Raw genomic sequence first — 14,389 nt, 5'->3', positions numbered from 1 at the left:
TAAAATGATTCCCCAGGATTCCTACTATGGCCTTATTGTCAAGTATTCACAGGAAAGTGCCACCTGACCCATGTCTGTTTAGATTATTAGAGGAAAATATACAGGCTTTTAATCAGATCACACTAAAAAGAGATTTCTACAGGTTATTTCACCACCCAGTGTCTCTCCTGCCCCGCTTACTCCATTGAAAGGAATGACATATTCATGATCAACGTGCGAATGACAATTTACGTAGAAGAACAGCTCGAGTCTATACCCAACCTTTACAAAAACTGAGTTGAGACTCGAAAACTAATTTCTAAGATTATCCTTACCGCTGAGAGAGACAGCATGTAAATGGAAAAAAACAGCATGAGAAGCAATTTTGCCCCATCATTCTCAGCGACTTCAACGGCAGAGAAATGACAGCATCTGCCAACCAGACACTTTGTTTTAGGATTTTACTGCAATAAACTCGAGCACAAAGATAAGCAGAAATCAAACCTGGAAAAAACATCAAGGAAACACCAAAAGCACTGCTACACGTATTCTGCAAACACACAGATCAGCTAGTATAGATACTACAAAATCTGGTTTTCTGCACAATACCATACAGAAAGCAACACACTCCTACATAAAAATCTGTGCATACCCGAAATCGGGATGAGCGATATCTGGATTATCGTTCTGGAGCAGTTGAGTAAAATCCGTTTTATCGTTAAGATTTAAGTATCGGATTCTAAGGGTGGTAGAAAAACATATTTAGAGACAATTTTGACTCAAAGTTCTCTCGATGTTTAGGTAGGATATATGGTGCTGTTAGCATGGGCATTTGAGGTCATCACAGCGTAACACTGAGTCATTTTGAATTTGTTCTGAAAACCTCAGAACAAATGTTTCAAAACTAATTTCAAAGTAAATATGATGATTTATAAACAGAAAGTTTTAAGAACAATATGTGCAAACATGTAGAATGAAGTGATCAATATTGTAGCTTATGCTCGGCAAAAAATAAATGATTAGAAAAGTTCAGCTAAAAATATAATTGGTATCTAAAACAATCTAAAAAATACCAGATGGTTCTAGGTCTCCACGGAGGCTCAGCACTATAACCATTTCTCCAAAGGTTTAAAAAAAAATATATTACTTCTGGGAAGCTAAGGGAAAAGTACTTTGCTGTAGTACTACTTCTCCTATGATGGTGGAGTCTCCTGTTCAATCGATGGACAAGTCCCAGTTGTTCTGACGAAGGTTCATCGACCAGAAACGTTAACTCTGCTTCTTCTCCACAGATGCTGCCTGACCTGCTCAGATTTCCAGCATTTTGTGTTTTTATCCCAGTTGTTATGGGTGTGCTGACGGGAGAAGAGCCTGATTCTGGACTTGCATGTATGGCCGCACATAGCGCACTGAAAGCCAGATGGGACGGGTAGATGAGTTGAGTTGCATGCCAGCCAGTTCTCGCAAACCCGCAGCCTCAAATTAATTCACTCTGGCCCTGCAGACATGCTGCCATCGATGTCTGTTGATAGTTGTGGCCATGAATGCCTAGGTGTTGAGGCTAATACCGCAAGATTTCAATCTGGCCTCCAGTGTGTCTCTATAGCATGTCAGCTGCCCACCTCTGTTGAGATATTCGGACTGCAGCTTGCCTTAGAAGATGGCTTTGGGGATTCTATAATCAGGCATAGGGACGACGTGTTCAGACCTACGCAAATGGGCTTTTTTGATTTACAGCGCTCTATACTTTTCTTATAGTACTGAAGATTTGCCCTTATCCACCCTGTCTCTTGCATAAAGTTGTATTGGATTTTAATTGGCTGTATCAAAGGAAAACCTTGTTTTATTGAAGTCATTTTGTGGCTCCACTCAGCAATCCCTGCCCACTCAGGCTCCTACCCACCGATGCACACAGAATGTGAAAATTGCCCCAACTTGGCATAAATGATGTGGTGAACTCCCTCCACCCTCACAACATCACTATCTAGTATTATCCACCAATGAGAAAGCAACACCTTGATCTTTCCTACATCACTGGCTATGCTAAATTCAAGCAAACGAGCCCAGCAGCGTCGAGGGCAAGTGAGCCGAGCGTCCGGACACTGCCTCATGCTGACCATTCCATGGGCTGATTGGGATTCGGATAGTGGGAGAGCTGCAGGCTTCCACTGGGCAATTTTGCAAGAGCATAGCACACTATTTCTGTTGGGAAAATTGGGCCAGTTTTAACAGTGCAGCTGGGTCAGATATAGCAGCCATGGAGAGTAGGAAGACTGACTGGATAACCAAGAGTGCACAACCAGGTCAGGAACAGAAAGGTTAGTGTACTACAACCTTGATATATGGATGTTTTTGACCAGTCCCTTCAATTCTGGAAATGGAGGTCCCATTGTATTCTTTTTAAGGCAGGATTAGTACAAAAATGTTAAAATTGAAAGATTTCGAATTTTAGCTGGCAATGATTTTTAAAACAATTTTGAAGACTTTATTCCATTTCACGGAATAATTTATCGACATGCTATTTGCACATCGCATTCAAAATCAAAACCAAACATTTTAGCTGAAAGGGGAGTTATTTCCAGTCATACCAAGTAATCTGGTGTACAAGTCTGTACTGCATCATTTCTAGATCAACTAAAACTACAAAATAAAAAGCAACATGGTTGCAAAATGTAACGATTAATACAATGCAAGAAATTGCCCATAAACTTTTTCAAATTAAGTGGTTCAAGCTGTACGTTAAAAACAGCCACAGAAAAATATATTATTGCCGTAATTATTTTCAGCAGGATATCATTTGAAATCTGTGATATGCTTCAGACTGCTAGTAAATACTCATTTTAAAAGTACAGGTACAGCGTCGAGAACTGTTCTGGAATCCGGACACCGGGACGATCCGTGGTGGGGTCGTCCGAAATCCGGAAAATGTACCGGAATACTGACCCCCGCCTCGGGCCAACTCACCCCCGCCATCTCGGGCCGACCATCCCCTCCCCTACCTACCTTGACCCAGCGTTTCCGGACTTGGGATGTCGAAAAGACCTTCCGAAGTCTGGAAATACACCAATCTGGGCTCGGGCGTTTCCGGATTCGGGACATCATAAAGACATCCCAAAGTCCAGAAAGGCACAGAATCCGGAGCGGCCTCGGTCCCTGGGCTTCCAGATTCTTGGCGCTGTACCTGTATGGTCATGTCAGGTGAAGGAAACAAGTAATTGATTGAAGTGCCAAGATTCAGTTCTCCAAGAGCGAGATGCTATACTGACCAATCGGATAAGTTGAACATGTTGCAGCATCTTTGTTCAACATCTTCCTCAATATCAGACATTATTTCAAATTACCCCCAACTTTTATTCAAGCATTTGTTTATTTCCCCCAAAATTGGTACATCCAAAAGCATTTTCCAGAACCGGCATGTGCTTCTCTGCTCACAGGTTTTCGATAGAACAAGTCTAGTCAGATGTATGCACAGTACTGCACCATGTCCACAGGAAAAGATGACTCAAGAGTAAGTCAATTAGCGGAAATGGTAGTAAATATAAAATGCAATCAATTAACAATTGATTGAAGCCACAGGGCCCACAGCAACACTGTAAACTGCATTTTCCTCATCCGTTGAGAGAAGTTGAGATCTATTAACAAGTTATTCCGGATTTGCTTCAATGATCAGATTCAGAGCTGCTCAATTTGTACACTCATCACTGACTTCCGCTCCTCATCACCCAAATTTGGCTCCATGATCAGCAGGAATTTGGGTGGAATGCAGAGTCATTAAATTGTATAAAATCCTCTGCTGCAAAAACACAAGTACAGGTTGAACCTCCCTTTTCTGGCACCCTTGGGACCTGGCCTATGCCTGATAAGGGATTTTGCCGGATGAGGGGAGGTCATGTTAAATTGGATGGTACAGGTATTGAGTAAGGGGATATCGGGGCTGGCTGGCTTGGGGCACGGCAGAGAGATTGTGTGTGTGTGTGTGTGTGTGTGTGTGTGTGTGTGTGTGTGTGTGTGTGTGTGTGTGTGTGGAGGGGGGGGTCACGTCGTCAGGCCAGTGATTGCGGGAGTCGGCAGCGAGGAAGGACTTCAATTTGTTCATGTCGGAGCAGCTGGGAATGGTGCCAGATAAGGGAGTTCCGGAGAAGGGAAGTTCAATCCGTACATTAAAACCCGACAGCGTGGAGTATTCCAGTTCCCGCAGCCCCGACTCCACAGAATTCGGGTTTAGTCCCGAGTGATGCACGCAACCGCAACAATGCAAACAAAGAGCTTATTTAAAAGCACACTGAAATACAACAACAACTTGTAATGAGTCTAACATAGTAAGAACGTCCCACAGGAGCGTAAATCAGACAAAATTTGACACCGAGCCACATAAAGAAATATTAGGCCAGGTGACCAAAAGCTTGGTCAAAGAGGTAAGTTTTAAGATGTGACTTAAATGAGGAGAGGGGTACAAAGAGATTTAGGAAGGGAATTCCAGAGCTTAGGGCCTAGGCAGCTGAAGGCATGGTTGCCAATGCTGGAGCGATGAAAATCAGGGACACGCAGGAGGCCAGAATTGGATCCTGCAAGCTAGCAGTGTCCAATCTCTTTCCCCATGAGCCACATAGGCGTTTAAATTTCAATATCTGCTCTCATGAGTTTGCATAGATCTCAAGTTGTCAAAACTAAGAGATCTTGGTGTTCTGAATGAGAATTAGTTTTTTACCATGAGTTCTGCAGGCTCACAAAATTCTAACAGAATAAGCCACGGATCAGAAAGGCATGCACAAATAGCGCTGAGGGCCGAATTTCGAGATCTCCGGGAACACAGGTTCGACACCCCTGCTGTAATGTAGCTCGGAGTTACAATGTCGATTACGAGTCAGGATAATGCATTACACGTTATAAATGCTTCTTAACCTCAATGAGCAAACGATTAAAACTGACCTTTCTGCTTCCTCTTCAGTCACTTCCTTCTTCTTCTTCAACATGCTTGTGTTGTTTCTTGTTACAACATTATTACTGGATAGATTTTTTTGTGATTTCTTGAAGGAGTTCTGGTCCAAGCTATTCTCATCATTTGTTGGCACCTTAATCATGTTGCTGCCCAAAAAAAATACAAACACGCTGACAAATCTCCTTAGAATCCATGCACACAAAACAGATGGCCAACTGAAAACTTAATACAATTCCAACTTCTGATGCAATTTTTTTCCTCATGAGAAAGCATTAAGAATAACTCGTGCTCTGGTACTTTCCCATTGGGAACTGACAACACGCCAATACCTCACTCAGTTGGCCATTTTTGAAGAGTGAGCTTGAATAATGAGTTTTTAAACACAGTTTTTAAAAAACCATACAGGATATCACAGCCAAGTTCCAACTTCACGCACTTTTCAGCAATGGTCACTGGACAGCGATTAGGAGCTACTGAAGTTTGGCTTGTTCCCTTCGCCAGGTCAGGGACAGAAGTGTCAATTGGTGTGCGTTTCCTCTGCCACTGGGTGTTGCTCTAACTCGCAAAGATCAAGGGTTAAATGGTACGGTAGTGGTTAATCTGGAGTAGCAACCCACAAGTAACGAGTTCATTAAATCTGGTCATTCGTGATTTCGCATCAGGAAAAATAAATGACCACAAATACTTCTAGATTGTCATAAAACCCCAAATGGTTCACTAACATTCTTCAGGGAAGGGAACCAATCACCTCCTACCTAGTCTGTCCTATACATGAACTATGTTCCCTCTAATTTTCTTTCCCGTGTGCAGGTCCTTTAAACTTGTTGCACCGCCGTGCATGCACCGTTTCTCTTCCAGCGACAGCGCAGATGAGCAGCCACGTGGCCCTTAGCGGGGTATATTGCACATGATAACGGTCCCATAACTTTGTAGTTGATGTAATGTATGCACCTGTGAGTATGCTCACAGATTTGTAGAGCTGTTGTGGGCAGTTGAGGGGGTCGTTCAGCCCGACTGCCTGCCTCTCTTCCGCGATTACATTCAAGCCAGGGTGTCCCTGGAGATGGAGCACGCGGTGTCCACCGGTACGTTCACGGCCTTCCGTGAGAGGTGGGCGCCGGAGGGACTGGAGTGCATCATCACCCCCGGCAACCAAATTTTAATTTGACCGTTTATTGTTTAAAAAGTTTTATTGGTTAATGTTCTAGTGCCCCTTTAATAAGGGGGCATTTGATATATAGGTTCAACTAAAATAGTTTAGAGCTGTTGCATTGTGAGTGGCTTAGCCGGTCACGTGACGTTCACAAGACGCAATAAAATACCAGTCAGTTGGGTCTAGGTCATCCAGGATGAGATATGGAGTTGTGAGATTAGTGGATGAACTGGTAATGTGTAGTGTGATTGTTAAACCTTTGTTCATAAACCAACTAGTTCTTAATAGCAATGTGTTGCAATGAATTCATAAGCAAGAATCCATGAAGCAAATACATTTCAATTAATTTTTTGTAGTGGGCCCTATGAAGTGGCCGCTCAAAAAAAGTTCAATTTGCTTTTGAAGGAAGTCCAACACTGAAGGTACACCAATCCCCATCAGGGCAACTAAGCAAGAATAATACACAGCCTCGTCAGCGTCACTCTGTCCCAAGAAAAAAGAAATAGTAATTTAAAAAATTGTGCTTTTCTGGTGTATGCGAGTCATTATTACATAGTTAAATCACTACCAACCCATCGGGGGAGCCAGTCAATATGCTTTTAAGTTAATAGTGCAAAACAATGATTGTCATATCTGCTTTAGGAAACCTACAGCAAGATTACGGCTATGAAAGCAACCATTTATAGAACCTGAAATATTACAAAGAAAACTATAACTGAGCCCTAAGGGTTTACATACTTGCAGAAGTCGCACAATGCCAGACATGTTCATGAGATTATGCGGGTCATAATTACCAATGGTGATTTGTCAACAGGTGACGAGCTACACTTTTATTGGGCTGATCTATGCCAAATGTCCTATTCTTTCAAATACTGAAGGCAAAGCATGGTGACATTTTCTGGATTCACCAATTGAATACACCTGGCCAGCTGCCCAGCTTACACTGGTGGGCGGCCCCATTAAAATAGCATGGCATTGTTCAAGCAAAATCCACACATACATTCAATACTGAGCACAGCCACAGTATCAACGATCATGCACTCACTCTTCTTTCTGCAACTCCACCCGCTTACGAATGTTAATTAATACTGGGGTATGGTACTGAGGGCACAGATACTCAACAGTACCACGTCCAAGTGATAATTTTTCATGTGCAAGACTACACAATGAGCATTGGACGGTATTACAGTTAAGCATGATCCTGACATTCAAGTACCTTTTCCAGCAGGAGTCAGTGGAAGTCTTGCCCCATGGCCAAGAGGCATTGAGGCCAGGACTTCAAGGTCTAGATTCTCCTCCTATTGACTGAATGGGCAGAAATCCAGAGGAAAAAAAATTGTGCTCGGTGATAATGGTGAGAGAGGTTGCTCCAAGGAGGTGACAAGTGAATGGAGAGTTCACTGCAGTTACTTCCAGAGTGCATACAGCTCACAAATCTTTTCCGAAACCTGAAGGCTTCAATTTCTGACATTGGAAAGTGAACAGCTGTGAAATGGTAGCTTTTATACCACTTCTGCGGCTATCAACTAGCCAAAGCAATAGAGAGTCACTGAGAATCCGACTCCACTTTACCAGGCGTGAAACCCGAGGGACATCAAAGCTGTCAAAAGATTGGTAAAATTGTACGTGCCTGCTTTTAAGCCTCTTAACTAGCATTTAGCATTTAAGTACTTTCTAAATGATGAACGCCGACCCGACAGTTGAGAAACTCACACGGAGGTAGGTTCAGTGCGGGATCCCGATCCGCTGTCAATCAAAGCCATTTTGACAGCGGGCCCGCCTCCAAACCCACACACACAGGGCTGGGACAATTCTGGCCAGAATGTCAGCTGTGGCTCAGTGGGCACCATTCTTTCCTGAGTCAGAGGGTTATGGGTTCGTCCCAATCCAGGGACTTGAGCATATAAATCTAGGCTGACACTCTAGTGCAGTGCTGAGGGAGTCCCGCACTGTCCGAGGTGCCATCTTTCAGATGAGACGTTAAACCGAGGCCCCGTCTGTGCTCTCAGGTGGATGTAAAAGACCCCATGGCACTATTTTGAAGAAGAGCAGGGGAGTTATCCCCGGTGTCCTGGGCCAATATTTATCCCTCAATCAACATAACAAAAACAGATGATCTGGTAACTATCACATGGCTGTTTGTGGGAGCTTGCTGAGCACAAATTGGCTGCCACCTTTCCTCCATTACAACAGTGACTACACTCCAAAAGTACTTCATTGGCTGTAAAGCGCTTCGGGACGTCCGGTGGTCGTGAAAGGTGCTATATAAATGCAAGCCTTTTATAAATTGGTCATTCTTTTTTTGGAATTCCTTATGCTGCCACTATTCTAAAGGGGATTGGCACAGTATCATTGACCCACCAAACCCTAAAGCTGTATCCTTCCTGTTGGCAAAATCCACTGTACCAAACTAAGCTCCAAAGAGCAAGTGCAGACTGAAAGGGGATATTGGAGTCTGTTGAAAGTCTCCACTACATACATCAATAAAGACAGTCTACACAGAAAAGAAATCTTATCTTGCATATAGTTGTAAACATTACCATATCATAAATGGAATTTTAAATTGATCTCTGAATACGTTCTACTATTATTGAGAATCTTCAACTTACTTGAGAGATGTTGCTTTCTGGTTTGAGCTTTTCGGAGTCAATGGTTTGTCAATAGTTGAGTAGTTGTTGTGCAGCATTGTGGTGACAGAATTCCCAACCGTTCCCTTGTTGCTCCTTTAAGAAAAGCAAGACAAAATTATTCGTCACACAAATCAAAAAAAAACCTGCAATGAAGTCACATTATTAGGATTAAAAACTGGTAAACAGACAGGCGTCTCTCAGGACTCCATCTGCACTCAGTGAAGCAATTCTGTCAGTTCTCGTCATTTCTCAACACGGGGAGGGGGCGGGGGTCGCACCTCAAGAGATTCAATTGTGGAAGAAAAACCCAACATCAGTTAGCTTCCCTGTCCCGAATCAAACTTCCTCTCAAATCGACAACAAAGTGGCACTAGCACTGTCGAAAACTTTGTGGCTCTGACCAATTGCACATCCTGCAGAGGGAAGAATGTGTGGTGGTGAGCAGGCGACAAGTGGAAGGGAAAAAAAGAGAGGGGGTGGGGGGGGGGGGGGGGAAGAAGGAAAGTGTAAGAGAACTAATCCTAGTTTGAAAAGAAAAAGGTACACTGTTTTGCTGTTACATACAGATACAAGGCAGAATGCAGAGTGCAATTAAAACCCAGTTACCATTGTCCTTTTACATCTGTGCATTCAGGAACAATGTACATAGGTCCCACGAACATTACATTTATTGCAAGGATATCCTGAGCTTGGTGGGTGGGTGGGGGAGGCAGGGGGAGAGGAAAACAAAGAATGAATTTCCCTCGGAATATGAAGGAAACAATTTACAACGTTAACGCACTTTTAGCAGGGGACAATTGTTACTTGTTTTTTTTTTTAAATGGACATCGGAGTAAGATTTAGAGAGGTTTTTTTTTATAAACTAAAAATAGAGTTGTTTACACACTCCTGGTCAAGAAAGAATTCTCCATGGGCTTCACTATTCTAGTCACTTAACGGAAGACGACATGAATTTTGGGATGGAGAGGAAAAAGGAGACACAAAGGGAAAAATATAAACACATCAGTACAAGATGTCAAAGATCTGGTCCTTCCTACGACACATCATTCTGAACCACTGCACATTGAAGTATCAGTAAAAACTACTTCAGTTTGCACAATGTTTAATGCCACTATTGTAAGCTGTAACACTTGGTAAATCCCAACCAACATTTTACCGCTCTGCTTTTCTGACATTTCACCAGACTAAAATTATTGTAATGGGAATGTAACCTAAAGCAAGATATGATGCAATCCTAAAAAAATTCGAATAGAAACACTGGTATAAACTTGCAGAATGGGCATATAATTGGCAAATTATTTTTTAATTAGTTTCAACATAGACAAGTGTAAGGTATTAAATTTTGGTAAAAAAATGAGGTCACATATTACTTGGAAAATAAATAGGGTAGAGAAAGAAAGGGATCTGGGCGTACAAATACACATAACCAAATGTTGCGACACAGGTCAACAAGCCCATAACAAAAGCAAACCAACCACGAGGGGTTATTTCTAGGAGGGACAGAATTGAAAAGTAGAGAAATTATGCTCAACTTGTATTGAACCTTGGTTAGATCACACTTGGGAGTACTGTGTCCAGTTCTGATCACCATATTATGAAAAGGATATAGAGGCACTGGAGAGGGTGCAGAGAAGATTTGCAAGGATGATACCAGAACTGCGATGTTATGCCGGTCAGGTAAGGATGAACAGGCTCTTGAAGAGCAAAACTGGTGGCCATCAAAATAAGATAACCACCAAGAAATCAAAGAGAGAATTCAGAAGAAATATCTTTACCCAGAGAGTGGTGAGAATGTGCAGCCACAGGGAGTAGTTGAGGCAAATAGTATAGATGCATTTAAGGGGAGGCTAGACAAGCATGAGGGAGAAGGGAATAGAGGGTTATGCTGATAGAGGTGGATGAGGAAGGACGGGAGAAGGCTCGAGTGGAGCATAAACGCCGGCATGGAGTTTTTTGGCTGAATGGCCTGTTTTTGTGTTGTATGTTCCATGAAATAACATAACCCAGATATGAAGTGACAGCACTTCAATACATTTCATTAAAATCTATTTATAACCACATATTTGTTTTTGTATTTATTCATTCACAGGATACGGGTGTCGCTGGCATTTTGTGCCCAGCCCCAATTGCCCTTGTGAATGTGGTGCTGAGAATACTTTCTTAAACCACTGCAGTATTGGGCTTCGTCTCTGGTAGAATCTGTAATATGTCAAGGTCACCAGTTTCGATGTGAGCAGGCTGCCAGGACTGTACCTAAAGCTAGATTCCACTCCCCAAACAGTATATAGCATGGTGACAAATGCAATAGCTTCACCATCAAGCCGGTCAGCCTGACTAACATAAAAGGCAGCAATAAGACGAAGAATCAATTGCTTATTGCAATAAAAATGGTTTTAAAAATTGCCCCTTTGTGATGAATGAGAGTACTTTAAATCTCTCCAATTTATTTGATACTTTTCAGCACAATTTTTAATGAATTAATCGCAGGCGATTAAGTCACGGGGCCAGTTCATGTTGGCACGGTCTTCGCTCATGTAAAAGTGAATAAACACATCCAAATAGTCAGCATAGTAAGATGGTGATTCCTGGGATGGGGGGATTGTCCTATGAGGAGAGACTGAGTAAACTTGACCTATATTCCCTAGAGTTTAGAAGAATCAGAGGTGATCTCACTGAAATATAAAATTCTTCAGGAGCTCGACAAGGTAGAGGCAGGGAGGATGTTTCCCCTGGCTGGGGAGTCGATCCAGGGTCACAATCTCAGGACTGAGACAAGGAGACATTTCTTCACACAGAGGGTGGTGAATCTTTGGAATTCTCTAACCGAGGGCTGTGGTTGCTCAGTCGTTTATTCAAGACAGAAGTCGATAGATTTTTGGATACTAAGGGAACCAAGGATATGGAGTTCGTGTGAGAAGGTGGAGTTGTGGGAGAAGATCAGCTATGACCTTGTTGAATGGTGGAGCAGACTTGAAGGGCCAAATGGTTTACTCCTGCTCCTATTTCTTATGTTCTTATGTATTGTTCCTGCCCTCTTCCACATTCATTGTTGGTTGTTGGAAGCACACAGAAGAATCTCACTGTTTATTAATAAAAAATGTAATACCTTTATGTTGTTAAAACAACAATTTCCACAAGTGTCAGCCATGGCTCAGTGGGTAGCACTCTTGCCTTTGACTCAGAAGGTTGTGGGTTCAAGTCCCACTCCAGAGACTCGAGCACAAAAATCTAGGCTGCCCCTCCAGTGCAGTGCTGAGAGAACGCTACACTGTCAGAGGTGCCATCGTTTGGATGAGAAGTTAAAGCCGAGGCCTCGCTTGCCCTCTCAGGTGGACGTAAAAGATCCAAAGGGCACAATTTCACAGAATAGCACGGGCATTATTCCCAGTGTCCTGGCCAACATTTATCCCTCACCAAACTTTATTAAAAACAGTTTATCTGGTCATCATCACATTGGTGTTTGTGGGAGCTTGCTGTGTGCAAATTGGCTGCCGCATTTCCTACAGTGGCAACACTTCAAAAGTACTTCATTGGCTGTAAAGTGCTAGGAGACATCTGGAGGTTATGAAAGGTGCTATATAAATACAAGTCTTTCTTTTTTCAATGCACAAAGGTTAAAAGCACTTACAATACAGGTACAACGTCCGAAATTTGTAATCCTCAGGACAGAGTCCGTTCCGTTTTTTCCGGATTTCAGACAAGAACATCAACAGCCTGAAATCCGGAATCCTCGACTGAATCCGTGCCGTGCCGGGTTTTGAGCGACGAAATCGAAATCCGGCACAGATTCGGTTGAGGATGCCAGATTTCAGACTTGATTTCCTTGTCCGAAATCCAGAATCCTCGACCATGGGTTTTGCCTCAAAATGTTCGATTTTCGGACAATAATTCCAGATTTCGGATGACTCCATCAGCTATGCGCAAAATGTCTGGTTTTCGGACAATTCCGGGTTTCGGCGTTCCGGATTTGGGATGTTGCACCTGTATATTGGAATTAAACAGTTTTTCCTTATAGTCTTGTTATAGTCTTCCATATACCTACTAACCGATTGTTGGCCGTGAAGTTGGCTGCTAATGACACTGTTGCCTCCCTCCTTTTAGTCAAGACTGGCCCATCTGTAATACTAGTACTGCGACCACCAATCGGAACGGGAAAAGCTCTGGGTTCCTCATCCTGCCATTCGGGAAGAAACAAAGTAGGGGGGGAAAACAGGGTGTTATTCTATAAACATATAAATTAACATTTCAACAATGGTTCTGAAATGAATTGCTTGCATTTGAATTAGGAAAACCTTGTGCCTTCTATATTATATTGTTAGCACAAGTTGATGGCCATGTTATCTTCATGACTCTCATCAATACCGAGTCACTGGTCATCAAGGGGTTAAGACAAGTGTGCAGTGGGTTGATCTATGCAATACTTTACTCTGCGTTCAAATACATTGTTTAATATACCATATGCAACATTACTAGGTCGAATAACATCTTCATCTTTTCTATAATTTAATCAGTCAGACATGGGAAATATGTCAGATAAACAACAAACTTTTGGTATTAGTGTTAATATACTGATTCAGAACTGGCTGGCAGGACCTAGGCAAAAAGTAGTTAGATAGATTTATCATTTTTTGTTAAAATTTATTCATGGGACCTGGGCGCCGCTGACAAGGCCAGCATTTATTGCCCATCCCTAATTGCCCTCGAGAAGGTGGTGGTGAGCCACCTTCTTGAACCACTGCAGTCTGTGTGGTGAAGGTACTCCCACAATGATTTTATCATAATGGTTTGGTACAACTGAGTGGCTTGCTAGGCCATTTCAGAGGGCAGTTAAGAGTCAACCACATTGCTGTGGGTTTGGAGTCACACGTAGGCCAGACCGGGTAAGGACGGCAGATTTCCTTCCCTAAAGGACAATAGTTGGGTTTTTATAACAATCCGGTAGTTTCATAGTTACCATGATACTAACTTTTTAAATTCCAGATTTATTTCATTAACTGAATTAAAATTCCCCAGCTGCCATGGGGGGATTTGAACTCACGTCTTCAGATCATTATTAGTCCAGGCCTCTGGATTATTAGTCCAGTAACATAACCACTATGCTACTGTAACCAACGGGGACCGGTCACCAGTGGTGCCCTGCAGGATCGGTGCTGGGACCTTTATTAATGATCTGGATGTAGGTGTTGGGAGCACAATCTGTAACTTTGCAGAGGATATTAAAGTCTGTGCGTCTGTTAGGACTGTACATGATGCTCGACTGCTTCAGACGGATCTTAATCTGTTGGAAGATTGGACCCATGACTGGCAAATTAAGTTTAATTTGGATTAGTGCAGTGTTATGCATGTGGGAAGATAAATGCTCAACATTCATACGCCCTCCAGGGAAAAGCATTAAAGAAGGTGGAGAAAGAGGTTTGGGCGTTCTAGTGCATAGATCTCTAATGGTACATGAGCAATGCCATAAAGTAATGGCTAGAGCAAATAGGGTATTAGGGTGCATTCAAAATGACAATTGATTATAACATGAGGCATATAATTCTTTCCTTGTACAAGGCCTTGGTCAGGCCTCACTTGGAATACTGTGGGCCTTGGTCTCCTCACATGGTGGGTGATATTGAGGCTTTGGAAAAGGTGCAGAGGAGGGCCACTAGACTAATTCCAAGTCTAAAGCATCTTAGTTATCAAGAT

The 14,389-nt window shown here is 42.6% G+C and overlaps 1 protein-coding gene across 6 annotated transcripts in view; it reads right to left on the bottom strand.

Moving 5' to 3' along the window:
* Positions 1-14,389, bottom strand: part of cep131 (centrosomal protein 131) — a 135,942-nt gene that overhangs the window by 72,132 nt on the left and 49,421 nt on the right. For 4 of the 6 annotated variants that reach the window (XM_070857828.1, XM_070857827.1, XM_070857826.1 and 1 more), the window contains 4 exons: positions 12,748-12,875; positions 8,681-8,794; positions 4,909-5,064; positions 632-718 (listed from right to left, as the gene is read on the bottom strand). In XM_070857828.1, the coding sequence (XP_070713929.1) occupies positions 632-718; positions 4,909-5,064; positions 8,681-8,794; positions 12,748-12,875 (485 nt within the window). The remainder of the gene's footprint in view (positions 1-631; positions 719-4,908; positions 5,065-8,680; positions 8,795-12,747; positions 12,876-14,389) is intronic. The other 2 variants (XM_070857830.1, XM_070857831.1) reach the window with 1 other exon arrangement.

The sequence above is a fragment of the Pristiophorus japonicus genome, chromosome 16, assembly GCF_044704955.1.
Source record: "Pristiophorus japonicus isolate sPriJap1 chromosome 16, sPriJap1.hap1, whole genome shotgun sequence".
In the NCBI taxonomy this organism is placed as follows: domain Eukaryota; kingdom Metazoa; phylum Chordata; class Chondrichthyes; family Pristiophoridae; genus Pristiophorus; species Pristiophorus japonicus.
The sequence above is the reverse complement of the archived record's forward strand: the minus strand, read 5'-3'. Positions and strand labels throughout refer to the sequence as shown.